This window comes from Lissotriton helveticus, chromosome 3_1 (assembly GCF_964261635.1).
Source record: "Lissotriton helveticus chromosome 3_1, aLisHel1.1, whole genome shotgun sequence".
Lineage (NCBI taxonomy): Eukaryota > Metazoa > Chordata > Amphibia > Caudata > Salamandridae > Lissotriton > Lissotriton helveticus.
This window is the reverse complement of record NC_136061.1, coordinates 2,094,478,811-2,094,497,209: the sequence shown is the minus strand read 5'-3', so window position 1 is coordinate 2,094,497,209 and position 18,399 is coordinate 2,094,478,811. Positions and strand designations below refer to the sequence as shown.

The 18,399-nt window shown below is 49.3% G+C and overlaps 1 protein-coding gene across 1 annotated transcript in view; it reads right to left on the bottom strand.

Moving 5' to 3' along the window:
- Positions 1-6,426: 6,426 nt before the first annotated feature.
- VPS33B (VPS33B late endosome and lysosome associated) overlaps positions 6,427-18,399 on the bottom strand; it is an 806,019-nt gene continuing 794,046 nt past the window's right edge. Inside the window, exons 24-25 of the mRNA XM_078683255.1 lie at positions 7,328-8,706; positions 6,427-7,026 (exon numbers count right to left, since the gene is read on the bottom strand). Of these exons, the coding sequence (XP_078539381.1) occupies positions 8,627-8,706 (80 nt within the window). The 3' untranslated portion in view covers positions 6,427-7,026; positions 7,328-8,626. The remainder of the gene's footprint in view (positions 7,027-7,327; positions 8,707-18,399) is intronic.

The window sequence follows — 18,399 nt, the reverse complement described above, 5'->3', positions numbered from 1 at the left end:
GGACAGTGCAGGCCCTCTCCAAAGCATTCATCCATTTGTGGATGTCATCCCCTTGTTTAAAGGGGGGCACTATTTTACTCAGGTGTCTAGTATCAAAACTCCTGTCTTTATCCTTAGGGATAATGCTGCCACCAGTGGGGACTGCCCCACTCAACTGTTGCTCTCTAGCAAAGGCAAGCTTCTCCTTGGCAAGGGCAAGTTCTTCCCTCTGGATCCTTAGATTAGCCTGTTTCATCCTTGCTTCATGTTCTCTTCTCTGAGGGGAAGTTATTCTCCTCTGGGGAGAAGTCATTCTCCTCTGGGAAGAGGCCTGCGAGTGCACAGATCTATTGGAGTCCCTAGAATGAGACCTATCTCTTCTAACTCCAAAGTTAGGCCTGCTTAGGGTCAGTACTGGGGGTCTCCCAGATCCTTCCCTATGTAGGTCTAAGTTGGCCCTAGTAAGTCTGCTGACTAGCTCAAGACCTTTGTCTGCCTCATCCCCAGGGAGACACTCTTCATCCTCCTCCTCCTCTACATTCTCTGTTTCAGGGAGGTCTGGATCACCAAGGGTACCCTCTAAGGGGGGCATTCTCCCATCTGTATTAGAAGCCTTTCTAGCATCATAAGTCTCTAAGAGACCTAACAGAAAAGGAGTGATAGGGTTAGAACCCTGTTTCAATTTCCTGGAGGTACACAATTGTCTCATCTCCTGGAAACTGAGAGCTGCATATCTGGAAAGGACCTGTGGAGGGTCACTAACCACTAGGGGAGTCTCTGCAGACTCTCCATGGGTAGACATGCTTCTAGTGTGGTGTAAGTGATGCACCTACCTACACTATGGGTTTTCCTACTGATCCCTTGCTAAGAGTTGTAGTCAGGGTGTGCTAGGCCCTTTCTACTACAACAGCTGGTTCAGTAGAACTCAGAGTATTTCTAAGCTTGTTATATGTACCTAGAGTACCTGATGTGATCTTTCAAATGATATTTCAAGATTATACGTGGTAAAAACAACAGCAAGCTCAAATCCCAACCGCTGCACACCAATGTGAGAAGTTGGCCTGATATATGATGTTCACTAGTTCTAGTGACCACCTTGTATCAGTCCAAACAACCCTTATGGTGATTGGTTGTAAGTCAACCTTATAGACCAGCTATCCTAATGGTAGCATGGACAAAGCAGTCTTAGGCTAAACTCTTCTGGCATGTGAAGCCAGCTGTTTTACCACAATATAACCCCTTGAATACCAGATGAAAGGACACCACACAGGTTGTTATGAAAATAAACAATATATTTATTAATAACAACACCTCTGAGCTCTTTATGAGTTCAGAGGGCTAAGCACATGACAATACTAAGAAGGAAATACGAGTTCGCACAATATTCACACGTGTGCCTTAGGGGCACGACAAACCATATACTAAGAATAATGGAATGCGAGGAAAGAAAGTACTGTAAGGAGATCCAGAGGCTGGAGGATCGCTGGGACTACGCTACGAACTAGGTAAGTACGGAGCAGGAGGCCCACGGGACTCACGTGCAGAGTGGAAACTCTCACGCGGGATGCGTACCAACGTCTATGGATGCTACAGTTCACAAAGTTACGGATTCCGGACGAACCCGGCTAGATGGAGGGAAAACAACAGTGGACCTGGACACTAGGATAGTGAACACAGACTTCAGCCCCTAGAAGCTTTAGTTACCTAACCCACAGGCTGCGGGTGCATAGGGCTGAAGATGTGTCGGGTTTGCTGCGTTGGTCCCGGTGATGCCTGAAACAAGAAGTTGCTGGCAGGCAGCCAGATGGAGGAGTCCGGTGGTTCCAAGGATGGAACTAGGAAGAAGAAGTCCTGAAAGGGAAGGGGACAGAGTCTCGGTCACTAGCCAGTGACGGTGCTGGAACCAGGGGCTGTTGCCGCGTTCAGGTGAAGGAAGGGTCGCTTCTCTCTGTAGCTGCATGGACCAGGAGCTGCTCTTCATGACCAGGCTGGAGGCACGAGCTGTCCCACGTAGTCTGCTGCTGATGGCGGTGTTGGATCGTCGATCTGGTCAACAGGCCTTGGCAAATGCAAGCCATGCGGTGGAACAAAGATGGCGTCTGGTGTGGACCAGGAGGGTCCAAGGTGCTTCTCTTCCACAAGGAAGCAAGGGCCAGTCTGGGGGACCAGACTAGCAGTGTCGAAATCTTCGGGTCGTCGTCTCAGAGGTCACTAGCCAGCCGGCAAGTGACCAGACAACAAGAAAGGCAGCAACCAGGCAAAAGGGCCCCACGCAGATCACGGGGATGCTGGGGGGCTGGTCTTTGGTGCAGGAGCTGCGTCTGTGTGGGGCTTCTCAGTCCCCAATGCACTCACTCGAGGAACCCTCGGGGTCATGCTGGAAGCGCTGTGCAGGTTTCTTCAAGATGGCCGTCTCCACGTTGCTCGTCGCACCCACGGGTCCCAGCTGTGCTGTGGATGTGGGTAGAGGTCAGAGGGGTCTGGAGGTCCGGGTCTCGTTGAGCTGGGTCGTCGGATTCCTGGAAGGAAGGACTCGCAGCAAACCGCACAGGAGCAGATGGTGCCTGCGAAGGAGGATGGTCACTCCCTGACCATAGGGGAGATTCTTCAGTCTTCTGATGTTCAGGAGGTCGAAGGTCAAGAGTTTCTTCGTGGAAGTTGTCAAGATTAATCTAACTGGGAATGGGACCAGCTCCTACCTTTATTCAGCTAAAGGGGGCTGCACTACAACTAGGTCCCTCCCCTGGGTGGGACCAGGAAGGGGGGTGGTTACACCCCCTATCCTTTGTCCAGTTTCCCGCCAGAGCTGGGGCTGGAGTGCCCCAGCAACTGGTTGGAACCGGTGTATGCACAGGGCACCTTGTGTGCCCCAGGCATGTCTCATTCCTTTCAGCCTGGGCCTACCTAATACACAAAATCCTGTCTGGGGTGGTGCTAGCACCTCCCAAGGCAGGAAACCCTTTGTCCAAGCCTCCCTTGCTGGAAGGACTCCCAGCAGCAGGAGGTCAGACTTGTGTCTGTGGTGGCAGCATCCATTTTGTGATGCCAAGGCTCGAGTTAACTTTAACCGGGGTTCACAGTTACATACATGTCGTGTCCCTCTAGAAGGGTGGAATGCTACCAGAATTGGCGAGGGGGTAGTATTCCAATTTGTATGACACCTTACTCGACATGTTTTGATAATGTTATACCAGAGTTAGCATTTAATCGCGAGGATTATAATGCACTTAAGAGTATATGGTATAGCGTTATCATGGAACAGCTATTAGGACTTGGTTCCGCAAGCTGCAAACGGGCTCAGCTCATGCCAGAGCACCATCTCACATAATTCCAAGCACTCTGCCTTCAGGATTGATAAGGCCTTCCATAGGAGTGACTGATAGGAATATATGTGTCCATTTTAGGTTTAGATATAGGGAACTATATCTAAAGCAAAGGGTGATTACACCACCTTGCCCCAGCTGTCGTGCAGCCAGTTGTGTCTGTTTAGCTGGCCAGCCAGGGGTGGCATAATGCATGCTTCAGCCCCTGGTAGGCCCTGGGTACACCTATGCCCTGGATACCTAAGGTATACTGTACAGGGACTGATAAGGTGGTCCAGTACCAATTGGTAAATGCACCTAGGGTACATGGTTGTAATTTTAGAGAGAGAACAGCTAGGCTGTGGGTCTGATTAGCAGGCCCACAGCCAGGGAAAGTCGTAAACCAGTGAAGCAAAAAGCAAAAATCTGGGGTGGCCATGGGATTGCAGACCCCACTCTCCTACATAGCATTGCAGTCATAACTGATTGTCTCAAAACCGGCCAAGTCACACCTCTACTGAAAAAAACAGGCTCTGACACACATGATCTGAACAATTACAGACCCGTCTCCAACCTCCCTCTCGTAGCGAAAATCCTGGAAAGATGTGTTCTCCTCCAACTTACTCAACACCTGGACAGCACAAACCTTCTCGACCCCCACCAATCGGGTTTCAGAAAAGGCTGCAGCACAGAGACAGCGATCCTAAATGTAGTTGATGCTATGTACAAATCTCTTAACACGGGCCAATGCTGCCTACTCATACTCCTGGAGCTATCAGCAGCCTTCAAAACGGTTGACCACAAACTACTCATTAAGGCACTTCAAGAAAGGGTTGGAGCGGAAGACAAGGTATTACAATGGTTCACCTCTTTTCTACAGAACCGCACCCAAAGAATAAAAGTCAAAAACTTCACGTTAGACTTACTCCACGTTAGCAGGGGCGTACGCCAAGGATCAGTACTCTCGCCGCAATTCTTCAACATCTATATGGAACCCCTTACCACCAAACTCAAAACCTCCAACATTCCCTTCCACCTCTATGCAGACGATACCCAGATCTATCTGGAAACCTCCTCAATGGAAGACATTCAGAGACTGAACAACACTTTGTGAAGTCCAACACTGGTTAACATGCAACCACCTGAAACTTAACCAAGACAGAATTCCTCCTCATCTCCAACAAGGAGAAGAACCCCCAAATCACAGAATGGCTAAAAGCTATTGATGCTCTCAACTGCAACCCCACCTTAGCCGATTCTGTAAAATTGCTGGGAATCACTCTGCACCCTAAATTAGACATGAGCAAACATATCAAGAACACCGCAAAGAGCGCCTTCCTCAACCCTAAACTACTCAATAAAATAAAACCCTTCATCCCTCTGAATGACCTTAAACTAGCCACTTAATCCCTGGTGCTGTCCAGACCGGACGACGGGAATGCAACCCTCATAGGATCAGCAAAATCTCACCTTGCTCCACTCAAAACAATTCGGAACACAGCAGCCAGAATGGTCAGCAGAGTAAAGAAATGTGAACACATCTCGCCAGCACTCAGAGAGCTCAAATGGCTCCCAATCGAAATGCGTGACAACTTCAGAACTGCCTGCCTCACGCACAAAGCGCTGCACACAGGGAAACCCGCATACCTGGCCTCCAAACTCCAGAAGGCCGGTCAGTCAAAAAGCCTAAGCAGTACCAACACTCTACTCCTTATCCTTCCGAAAACTCGCAAACAAAAAACAGCATCTCGCTCCTTTGCAGGAAATGCGCCCAAAACCTGAAACTCCATACCAGTCCATATCAGGACCAACCCCTCCTACTTAATTCTCGACCTCCTCCTCAATCGATCTCTCCTGAATGGATAGTTACATCCCAAACACCGGAGCCTGCCCACAACTGCACACAGACACTTTGACATTAAGACCTCTACCCCACTCGCCTCTTGACTACCTCCTCTATCCCCCCTCCCTGATCCAATCTCGTCAAGAGTCGGTGTGCTTTTGCGATGACACTACGTGAAGTGACACAAGACACTATACAGACTACTGTGATAACATATCTTAAGAATGACATTGTGCTCTCTATGTGATGCAGCATGAATTACTGTACATATTGCTGTGTTAATGTATATTACCATTGATAAGGCTGTAAAGCGCTCCGATAACTTCGAGACTGGCTAGCTCTATATAAAAGTCTTAAATAAACAAATATGGTTTACAAGGCATACACCCCACATCGTCACTCCCGGGCATTCAGGCCAGACTGGCATAGATAAGTACGTAAAGGCTTTCAAATGTCACGGGACGTTGGTGACTGGATCTGCGCGTACAGTTTACTAGTAGTCACAATAAATTAGTCTCTTGAGCCAGTGTGCTGTGGTAGGGTGTCGCTCAATTCCCCAAAATTTTTTTAAAAATTCTTTTTATTATCCAGAAAAACACAAATGCTTCAGAAAACATTATAGTATACATAGAGTGAGTTTGGCGTGTACGGAAACAACATTTTACCACAATTCAACCCTCCCAATGGCCCGTCCACCCAACCAATCTGACTTGTGGTAACATCATTTAACATTGATCTCTAACATGCCAGAGGCCCTTTATTAGACTGGGAGCTGTCTGGTTCTGAAACCCACCCAGGCCCCCCATATCTTCTCCCATTTACGTGGGCATCTCCTACTCTGATATACTGCCTGCTCAGCCCGTTGGCACCAATCCAGATCATTTTACCAGGATTCCACTGTTGGGACAGCACTGGCGCCCCATGTACAGGTGATATTGCGCTTTGCCACCACTCCTGCCAGGGCAAGCCATGTCGTTGACCATACTATTTCGCCTGTCACCCCGGGGATATGCCATCTCGGCTCTACTGGGACCTGCTCCCCCACTACCATTGTCATCAATCCAGCCAATCCAGCCCAAAATGTCTGTATCTTGGGGCAGGCCCACAATATGTGGAAGCAAGTTCCTGTCTCGCCACAGCCCCTAATACACTGCGCCGAGGTACAATGGCCCAACTTCTCCAACATTTAAACATAAACTTTATGTCAACTCTTTCAATGTGAACAGGTAGTCAAAAGACTTAAAATAAGAGGACATTGTGTTTAGAGATCATCAGAAGAAAACTACGAGTCGGAGTCGAGTCTGATTAAAGGGTATTTTATTCACAGATCGTAATTTGTTCAACAATATTCTGTTATTGTACTTTTTCTGAAAATACATCAACATAGTATGTAAGGAATAAATGCATGTATCTGAAAATTGTAAAACGCAATACTGTATTGCAATTTAAATTTCACACAAAATAATCTGTTTTCCTACAGCATAATTTTTCACCTCATATCTGAAGGAGTTCAAAGTCATCTGTCTAATGGTATAAGGACATCTCTTGATCCCATTACAATAGTGAGTGCTACAGCACACAAGGGGGAAAGTGCATTTAAAATGTTTTAACCAGCTGGGGTAATAATACAGTACCACAAATTTGGATTTAGCAAAAAAAAAAATATTTTGGAGAACTGCTACTACTTTGGACACGTGGTTACAAGACTGCCATCAAGCAAGCAAAGCAGTTTAGATCAGTGGCGTAGCTGAGGGACGGCAGAGGTGAGCAAGTCGTGTTTGTCGACTACCACCATCTCCCGACCCCCCAAAAACAAGTAGTCCGTTGGTTGCCAGCCCCCCACATCCCCGAACAAGTCAGCCGTCAGCCACCAACCCGCTCTTACCTGCACTGGGTGGCAAACTTGGTGAACAACCTTTACAACGAAACTTTTACAACGCACTACCATTACAACGCGGTCATTACAACGCAAACCATTACAACGCATTGCGCTGGGGGGCGCTCTAGGATAGGGAATACGTTTAATTTTCTATCCAACACCTTCCCTAGTGTCCACGGGGACTGGAGTTGGAATAGAAAATTAAACTTACCACTATCCAGCACCTCTAAGCGCTATGCGTTGTAAAGGTTTGCGATGTAAAAACCGCGTTGTAAAGGCAGGCGTTGTAATAGCCTGCGTTGTAACGTCATACATCCGGCAAACTTAGGGTCCATCCCAGGTGGCAGTAGGTCTAGCTAAGCCGCTGGTTTAGATTCATTCAAGACTAGGTGTAATAATAAAAAGAAATTATAGAAACGGTATAAAAACACAAAACATGAGTCCTTTCACAACCCCCGTGAGAGCAAGAGGCGAGCCGTTAAGCATAGTTCATGCTACACACAGAACGTATCCTCATTTGGCACACAATAAGTTATATGAGGATGGTAAAGTAAAAATAAAGTGTGCAGGAGAGTGTAAATAGCAACGAGTGGCCTGGTATTACTTTGAAGTTTCCAGACCCTAAGAATTTTTTTTTTTAAACTTAGTGGGACGGGAATGGGCATGGAACATCCCCAGGAGCAATGGACGATAAGGGGAGGAGAGGGTGTAAGCAAATAGAGTTTGGAGGAAGGAATCCTAGAGAATGTGGGGGGCAGGGGGACAGTGTATGTGTCTGGAAATGTTTACCGCCATTAAATGCTGTGGGATGATACCAACGCTGATGGACAACCCTGTTAGCCAATGCCTATGCCAGCTGAACCACAGTAGTAAATGGTTGAAGAGGCTGTTCAAATGTCTCTTTCTGTAAATATATCTGTATGTACATGTATCCTGTGTGATAACAACTCTCACCAGACAGCTACAGCTGCCTGTCGGTAAAATACAGACAGAGCATAAATGTGCAAAGTAAAATAACAAAAGAAAACCTAAAAATATACCTTGTTTTTCGTGCTTGTATTTCTCCATTTCATATATGAGTGATTTTTTTACAGCGTTCTGGTAAACGTAACGTTTGTGGCTCAGTGAATGATATATGCATGGCTGGAGTGCTATCATCCTGTACCTCAGACTGTAGCATGGGTACAGCCTGATAATTTACTTCTTCAGGTATGGCAGGAAACTGGCACGTAACGACAGAGCTCATGGTTAACAAGTAGTCCATGGTATAATCTTTTCAAGAATGTACTGAAGGCCAAAATACACTGTAAATAAAATTGCTATTTGAAAATGAAACTTATTCCTGGTGGCTGACGTATTTATGTCGAGTATTAGACTGAAACAAATAAATAGTAAGATCGGAAAGCAACATAAATATCAACAGTTCCACCAGTAAACATATACGCCATGAACAAAACGTTTGGTCACCGTTTTAAAAGTAACTGGGTTCCATTAGGTCATGTTTTTAGCAAATATTCTTGTTATTTAGTAGAGTAGGCTACACTACAAGAAGTTGACGGAGGTTTCTGTTGCAACTACATGTGTAGTCCACATTCTCATACAGCAGGTCTCTTCAATATGCATCTAGTTTTTTGCCTCAATCATCGCCTCCAGCAGCCTAGAACTGTTTGTGATTGCTGTAGTTAAAAAAATAAACTTGTAACCTAAAAAATAAAGAGAAGAGGTAAAAACAATTAGTGTACTCTACAATGTAAAAAGAATTAATAGATTTGTCTGACAGATAACTAATGTAACTCCCTTAACATATACCACAGATGACATTTGTTGCTGTCTGTTAAAACTAAGATTCAACATATATATATACACACACATTGAAAAAAGAAAGATTACAGTGAAATTCAGCAGTTATAGTTACCTGAGCTAACTATACCTTACGCCCCCGCAATGCACTGCTTATGACCTCACATATTACATCACATATTACATTACTCATGACATGGTCAGTGACATCACTCATGACATGGTCAGGGACACAACTGATGACCATCAGATAACCTCTCATACGCCCACTCAGAAACCCATATAACCCCTAACATACTCATTCACAGATCCATATCAGTACTCACATACCCACACACTCCTCCACAGAGGCACTCACACGTACAGCCACTCACACAAATATTCACTCTCCCTATAGCCACTCATACAACCAGTCACTCGCCCGTACAGCCACTCATAGCCACCCATACAGTTACTCACACACCCACTTATATACCTACAGTCACTAACACACGCACTCATTCACCAATACAGCCTTTCAACACAGCCACTCATTCAACTATACAAGCACTCACACACTCACTCACACACCCACACAACCACTTACATACCCATTCACACATCCATGCACGCACTCACACATCCACTCATACAGCCATTCACACAGACACTGACTCTCCAATACAGCCACTCACACAGCCACACACTCACCCGTACAATTACTTACGCACTGAGTCACTCACTCCAACAACCATTCAGACAGCCACTCACTCACCCATACAGCCACTGACACGCCCACTTACTCACCAATACAGCCAACCACACAGTATCTCACTCACTCACACAGCTACTCACACAGCCACTTATACACCCATATAGCCACTTGCAGCGTCCTATAACGTTCCTGTAACCTTTGATTTTTTTCAGTGAATTTCCAAGGTTTTTTAAAATTCTATTTCCTAATTATAACGTCCCTGTAACCTTTGTTTTTTTCCAATAAATTTCTAAGGTTTTTCAAAATCTATTTTCCCAACTATATCGCCTCTGTAACTTTTGCTTTTTTATGAGAATTTCTATGGTTTTTCAACTGCTAGTTGCGTTTGCAGAGTTAAGAGAAAGGGGGAGGGACCTCCAACCAGCTATCAGGAATTCTGCCATAAGGAACTGACTAGAGGTAACAGGAGGGCTCTTTGGCCCCCTAGGTCCATCAGCATCCAGGAGGCCCACATGCAGAGTGGTGGAGAAAGGGGGCGTGGCCGTCGAAGTTATCACAGCAATGGTACTCTGTGAAACTTACTGGAGGTAACAGGAGGGGTAATTGGCCCTCAAACCCATCTGGAGCCAAGGGGACTTTATCCCCAACCAGCACTGCGCCTCTTAGCAATCCCACTGTGTGGGACTTACTGGAGGTAACAGGAGGGCTTGTTGGCCGCAAGAACCCTCTGCAGCCAAGGGGACTTCATCCCGCCCACCAGCAGTGCACCCGGGGGCGCATTTGCAGAGTGGTGGAGAAATGTGCCTGTCCTCTGTTGTGAGTGCCCTGGCCCCACTTACGGCACTCACTTGTCACTGACGAGGACAACGGGGGGAGCCTCAAGGCCCCCGCGATCCCTGCCAGCTGCCCACTTTCTACTGAACATGCAGCTCCCTCTGTCCAAAAGCAATTTTGCTCCGCTTTCAGCAAACAAGATAATTATAAATGCTCTCGCTTGCCAAAAGTGGAACAGCGTTTTCTATGGCTTAGCGGGAGCGGTAAAGCTCCCTCCGAGACATAGCAAACAGCTATGTCCCAGGGGTGTGCGCTCCGGGACTTAGCAGGAGCCAGCCCCAGGGGTGGTGGTCCCCAGAGCCATCTAAGGCTCCAGAAGGGGGCTGCACTGCCCCCATCTTTTCTTTGAATTTGCCCCCGGGAGGTGCTGGCACCCGGGGCTGCAAGGGAGCTGCGTAGCCCCCTGCCTTAATTTTGTCAAAAGACCTGGGGAGGTGGCGGTCCCCTGCATTCTTTAAACAAAAATCCCCAAGGAGGGCAGCGTAGGAAGAGGGGGTTCACACAGCCCCACGCATTCTTTAAACCAAAAACCCTGGGGAGGTGACCGTCCCCGCGGCTGGCAGGGCACCGCGCAGCCCCCCCATTAATAAAAGTTAAAGCCCAGGGGTGGTGACGGCCCTCGGGGTAGGGGGTTTGTGGACCCCCTGCATTTCTACTTGTAAAGCTCCAGGGAGGTTGCGGTTCCCGGGGCTGACGGGTTCCAAGAGGCCCCTCCCCATTTAATAATTAAAGAAGTTCCAGGGCAGCAGTGGTTACCGCATGCGTCATCCTCCTTTAGATTTCATATGCTCTGTGGATTTGGTCCACCAGGGGGCTTCTTTTAAAAGAAGCACGGGAGCCCGCGCTGGTTTCTTTCCGCAATTTTACAATGAATCTGTTTATCCACCTGCAAATTTGCAGCAAAACTGAAAAAATATCTATTTTTAATGCATGGCAGGCTCCCTGTGGGGACCCCCATCATATCGGGGGGATAAGGGTATTCCTACGCTGCCACCTTTTCTTTATTATTTCCCATTTTTGTGGGACTCGGCTTGAAGCAGAGTCCCAAGATGACTGCCAACACTTCCTGGTTGAAGTGTTGGGCAGCCAATCAAATTTCAGTACGATCCGCGAGTCCGCTGCAAGGACTCACGTCCCCAGATATCTATATTTTTTAAACTTAAATATCTCTGAAACGACTGAACGGATTTACACCAAATCACAAAAATGACCAACATCTAGCTTTCTGCCAAATTTGGGGTAATTCTGTTAAGTGGTTTGGGCTGTGGTCATGTTAAAATACAAGAAAATCCCCATAGGCATAACATGAGGAAAACATGTTTTGGGACCCCCCCCTTTTTTTCAGCCCCCACTTGATGGATCACCCCGAAACTTTCCACGGTCGATGAACTTTTTGGGGAAAGTTTTGTCAAATGGTTCCAAAGTTATCAGCAAAACAAAAAATACAATTTCCTATGGTAACTAGGTCCTAACTACAACTACACAGTGGCAACCGCCAGAATGTAAATAACATATATAAAACACACACATGAAAATGTTACGTACCTGTAGTCCTGGTTCTGCATTGTACGAATCTTCACTGAAGTCATAACCATTTGAATAATTGCCCGCTGTGCGCGCAGACCCAAAGCACCTTTCTGTATAGTTTTTATTCCATGGGAATAAGTTCACAGAATGTCTTAATCCATTAACATATACATAGTTATATATAATGTTAGTCTATAAAAGGATTTCTCTTGAATGTCCATAATATTGCTTCATTTTGTTTACTTGGAACTGAATTGCAGTATCTATGCATAAGTTCAAATGGTGGACTCATTAGTTTAGAGAGCATTAAGTTGAGCTCTCATGGAATAGACTGTCTCTTCACTAATAGAAAAACCTTCTTAAGACCTTATAGAAAATCTTTAATTACTGGAACCTTAAAAAAGGATAACTCCTGTGGTATTTTCTATAAGCGTTTATTTTTTTTTCAAAATAATTTTTATTGTTTCCAAAACCTCAATCTCCCTCCATTCAGTTATCTATTGTAAGACCATTACGCAGATGGTCTACCAATCCTGGCGTATATTATGCGATATCCATGATAAACAACTTCCACCTACTAAATTGACCCCCCCCTCTCTACCCCCACCCCTCCTGTCAGTGTGCCCTAGCCTACTCCCCCCATAATCTATGTCTACTAAACTGTCCCATCCCCAATTTATACAACAGGAACAAGGTCAAAAGGGAATGGAGAAACAGGAAGTTCTGTCGACTGAGTGTACGTTTCTGGTGTCTCCGCCTTAGCTCACTAGTATTACTAACCTAGAATGTGCAAGATTGCCCTCTCCCGTGATGGTATCAGGTACTCCATCCCCATCCTTTCTCCTCATTATTCTGCCATTCTCGTTCCCTCATCTTGACCTGGCTCAGCATCCTCCCCACCCTCTTCCTCCTCCCTGGTAGAGATTTGGAGCTCAGCCACCAAAGCCCCCCATGCCCTTGCTGCCTCCAATGCCTTTCCGTTAGCAGTGCGTCTAGCTAGTTGCAGACGAAGTGTCCCTTCGCTACCCGCCCAATTGAGGAAGCTTGCTCTCCACCTCTGAAAATTAGGTCCTGCTCTCGACTTCCAATGCATGGTAAGCTCCCTCTTCGCCAATATCAACCCCAAATCATAAAACGTGCTGGTAACTTTAGTGCTGGGAGTGTGCAGGAACCAAAGCAAGGGACAAGTCCCCATATCCGCCTCCATCGTGCGCCCGGTCGCCTGGTTCAAGCACGCCACCACCTCCTCCCAGTAGGATCCCAGCCCCGTGCAAGACCAAAACATATGACCAAAGTCCGCTCCGTCAGTGTTACACCGAGGACACAGTGACTGAGATCCCCCAAAATACTGTAGGATTTTAACCGGGGTCAAATAGGCCCTGTGTAATGTAAAGAATTGAACCAATTGGAACCTGGCGATACGTGTGCCCTTCCGGGCCCTTCTCAACAACTGAGGCCATGTCGTCTCAGGTATGGGCTTGCTAATATCCGTCTCCCACTTGCCTTTTAGGGCATCCAGGGGCTGGAGCCGCTCGGTCGATAGCCTCCTATACAGACACGTAATCGCATTGAACGTACCCGCCACCATGGTGCTATACTGGCAGCCCAGTGAAGTCGGGGGTTCCAATAGTCCCATCTTCCATTGCCTCTGAATTCCTGCCACTGGAGCAGCATGCAACAGATAGTCTCCCCGTGGCAGATCAAAAGCGCTCTGCAATTCGTGGAAAGATAAGAGAACTCCATCTCTATACAGGTCCCCCAACATTTGGACACCAAGCTCCTCCCAGCCAGCCAGCGCCGACCAATCCCCTCCATGAAGGAGGGCTGTGCACATGCCCAGCGGGATCTCCGGGACATAAGGGCAAGAAAACCCTGCTCTTTTCTGGCATCGGATCCAACATGATCGGAGCGTGCGCTCCTCAAGAGTAAACTGGTCAAGACTGATTTTCTGCTGGACTACTATGAACAATAACACATGGTGGGGAATTACCCTGCCCTGTGGCCCATCCGGGCCTCTAAATTCACGAGCCACTGCTTGCGTGAGCCACTGCAGTTGTGCCGCCAGATAATACCATTCAAAGTCGGGGACCGCTAATCCCCCTTCCGCCCTTGGTCGCATCAGGGTAGACAGTGCAACCCGCCGTCTGCCTGTACCCCAGATAAACCCCACAGTCAGGGCTCGAATCATCCAGAAGAAAGACGCCGGGATCCACACAGGCAGTGTACGAAAAAAGTAAAGCAAACGTGGGAGCGCCACGATCTTTAGCAATGCTACCCTCCCGGCCACAGACAGGGGAAGGGTTCACCAAAACTCCATGCTGCCCCGAAGCCCCCTCACTGCTCCGCCCACATTGCCTTCCAAAAGGTCAGGCTGCGTGTGATATATGCGGACCCCTAAGTAAGGCAAACATTGAGGCTCCATCGTAAATCCCCTATCGTCAGGGGTCTCCGGTTCCCAGGGGCCAAGGGGAACAGACAGGTTTTACTCCAGTTCACCTGCAGCCCGAGAGGTGGCCGAATTCCCGAAGAAGGCTCTGGCGCCCTGCAGGGATTCGTCTGCATCTGCCAGGTACAGCAGTAAATCATCCGCATATAGGGATATGTAGTGGAGCTCTCCACGCAACCAAACACCTTCATAAGCCCGTCCCTGTCTAGCATGTGCGGCCAATGGTTCTATCGCTAAAGCAAACAATAATGGTGATAAGGAACAACCCTGCCGGGTGCCCCTCCCCACCTGATATGCTGTTGATACAATTCGCCCCGTGCGGACCCTAGCTGTGGCGGAGCTATATAGCAATTCAGTCGTCCATCGTATAAAGGGGTCTCCAAGACCAAATTCCCACAGGATGCGGAACAAGTATGGCCACTCCACGCTGTCAAAGGCCTTCTCAATATCAACCGACAACACCACTGCACTCGGAGTCCCATCACGGCCATCGCCCATGATCCAAATCAGCCGGCGTATACACGCCGCTGTGTTCCTAGCGGGGATGAAACCCGCTTGATCCGGGTGCACTAACGAACCCATGTGGTCCAAAAGGTGCGTGGCAAGGATCTTGCTTAGGATTTTGTAATCCACCGTTAGCATGGAGAGCGGCCGATAAGCTGTCCTAGAAGTGGGTTCCCCACCTCGCTTCAACAGCGGGACTATGATCGCCTCCCTGGTAGTGGGTGGTAGTCTACCCAGTTCCCATGCCTCCCTGTACACTGACTGCAAATGAGGCGCAAGGAGATCTATATACCTTGCGTAAAACTCCACCGGGAGGCCATCCGCGCCAGGCGGCTTCTGCCTGGCCATATGCTTAATCGTTGTGCGGATCTCTCCTAGTGAGATGTCCTCGCCCAGCTTGTTCCCCTGCTCAGGGTCTAACCGCTGGAGTTGCGCTACCGTTAGGAAGTCCTAGACGCCATCAGGCAGCTCCCGCATCGCACTCCGATAAAGCGACGTGTAATAGGCCAGAAAGTGATCATTAATCTCTTTCTGCGAATAAACTAGTTCCCCCGAAACCGCTGTGAGCGACACACTCGGGGAGCCCCTGGGTGCCGGGTTAGCCAGCCAGGCCAACAGCGTCCCCACCCTATCCCTTTCTGGGTGGGCCCGCACCATATACTCCTTATAGTCAAAACAACGTAGCCGTTCAACTTGAGTGGCCACTCGTTCGCGCCCCGCCATAACTGCCTCCTGCCCTGCCGCGCTCGTATGGCTATCCTTCTCTGCCTGCCGTAGATGGTCTTCCTCCCGCTCTATTCGCGCAGCAACGTTTTGCGGGTTCCCGTAGTGGATGAGATACACACTCCTCTTACCACAGCTTTGAAAGCGTCCCACTCCTGGGCCCTACTCGACGCCGTCCCTGAATTCTCTGAAAAGAAATGTTCAATACCCTCTCTGACCTCTGCGCTGAAAACAGAGTCCTCTAGTGTCATTGGGTTCAAGCGCCACGTGGGAATCGCCCGACGCTGCCTAGACCACTGTACCGTTATCATGCAAGGGTTGTGATCAGAGATTGTCCTGGCTAAGTACTCGCTATGCCGGATCAGCTCTTGAGCTCCCGGGGAGCACAGAATACCATCAAGTCGTACGTGCAAGTCATGTGGTACAGAGTAGAACGAGTAATCCCTACCCATGGGGTGTTGTGTCCGCCAGGCATCAACCAGCCCCCGGGTGCTTTGCCATTCCCGCCTCACCTTCGCCAACCTATGTACCGCAGACTGGGCCAACGGGGGATGGGAACGGTCCAAGTCTATAACCGTGATGGAATTAAAATCACCTCCCAGGAACAACGTGCCTGCTAAGAATGATGCTAGCTTCCCAGATAGACGTGAGAAGAACGCAGCCTGGTCTACACACTGCAAAATGCAACATCTCTACCATCTAATCGCCCCAGAACTGTAGTAAATCTCCCCTCTGGGTCTACCACCGTGGTCAAAGGCTGGAAGGGAACACCAGATCGCACCCAAACCAAAGTCCCCCTGGCAAATGCTGAATAAGTGGTGTAAAACAGTTGGCCCCTCCATCTTCGCTGCAGTGCCCTCCCCTCAGCCTGATCAATGTGTGTTTCCTGTAGAAGGGTCACCTGAATCCCCCTGCGGACTAAATACGCATGCACCCTATAGCGCTTCCTCATGGAGTTCAGCCCCCGCACATTCCAGATAATATACTTCAACTCAGTTGGGTCGCCATATTGGAGCCTGCAACAGAACAAAATCCCTTTCAGCCTAAAGGGCACACTGACAAACCCCTTCAATCCAGAACATCCCCAACAAACCCTCATTCCTCCCCTCCCCAGAACAGGCGCTAAACCATAGTTACCCATCCAAACCCACTCCCACCTAATGGGAGAACTCTGGTAGATACCAGAGTCTCACAACTAACGTGAGGTAGAGGGGCTGACTCTACACCAAATCAAGCAGAACAGCGATCCCACTGCATTTCCAACTACGCTCCGCCTCCAAAATGGAATCCCCCTAGCAGTGCCCCAACCCCAAAGAAGCCCCCTTCCAATCAATCGCTGCCCCCCCTCCCCCGGATCCAGGAGACAACAGAGTTGGCCCCCCGTCATTTGCCCTCGGGTCACCGCCGCACCTCCTACCACCCGATGCAACATCATGCGACCACCCTCTACTGTACACAGACTGGAGCTGGGAATAATCATTCCTCCAATAAGCCATCAGCAGTCCCCGGGGTGACATGAGGCCCTGTCTGAGAGCCCTCATCAGAGCCCTCCGATTCCTCCACCTCTGATCCTTGCTGAGAGCCCGAGTCCGTCCGCGGGGCAGCCACGGCCGCCCCAGATATAGCAGAGACCGCTTGAAGGGCCACCTGTCTTTCCAATTCCGTCTGCGACGTCGATGGCGTCTGGCTCTTCGCTGCATGTTTTCTAGTTCTTCGGCTCCTGCAGGGTTTCGGTCGGGTCTCCGCTGTCGTCTCCTTCCCCTGAAAGCCATCAGCTCCAGCCCGGTACTCTTCTAGCCAGTGCCACGCAGCATCCGGCGTGTCAAAAAAGGTCATCTTCCCATTGACCATCACTTTCAGACGAGCTGGGAAAAGAAGAGAGTACTGTATGCCCTCGCGAAGGGCCTTCTTGACCGCCAGAAAGGAAAATCGGCTGTGTTGAACCTCATAGGAGTAGTCAGGGTAGATGGAAACTGATGCATTGGCGACACCCTGGCCTTCTGAAGGATAGCGTCACGGTCCCTAAAGTGCAGCAGGCGTGCCACCACAGGTCGAGGAGTCCGGCCAAGAACCGGCGGGCGGGCCGGCACACGATGAGCCCTTTCCAACGTGTAGAACTGCGACAAGCCCTCGGGGGCGACCACATCACGCAGCCAGGCCTCCAAGTATGAAACCACGCAGTCCCCCTCAACTTTTTCGGGCAGCCCCACCACTCGTATGTTGTTGCGCCGATTGCGCCCTTCAGCATCCTCGGCCTTTTTCTCCAGCTGCTGCACTCTCCGTAATAAATCTCCTATCGCCACGTCTGCCGCCTTTTGAGCCGGCTCCAGCACTTCCAGGGAAAGCTCCGTGTGTTTGACGCGGTCCGCCAATTTCCCATGGTCTGCCCGCAGTAAACCCAGACTTGACGACACTTGCGCTATGTCATGGCGCAACGCCTCTTTCGTGTCCGAAATGGCCTCCAGTATTTGGCCCATCTGTTGCTGTTGTAACCCCATCGCTGGAGTTCCAGTTGAACCCTGGTTGTGGCTCTCCGTTGGGGCCTCCGCCGTGTCAAGGGGCAGCGCCCCAGGCTTCGGTCGCGGTTTCCCCATATTCGAGATCCTAGGTATAGGTTGCCTGCCGCCGCCACTCAACGCTGACCGGGCCCTGTCAGCACCAGGCACCTCGCCGTCCGTCGGTCGTGGGCAAGTATCCCAAGACGCCAGATGCCACCGCCCGAGAGCCTGCACCACAGCTGATGCTCCCAGCACCTCCAGAGATTGGGTCCCTCCGGCCAGCCTGCCTCCCCTGTGGTATGGCGTGTCCTCACAGTAACCTGGCCAGATCGGTCACATGCGCCGCCGGGCTGCGTTCTGAGATCCCCCT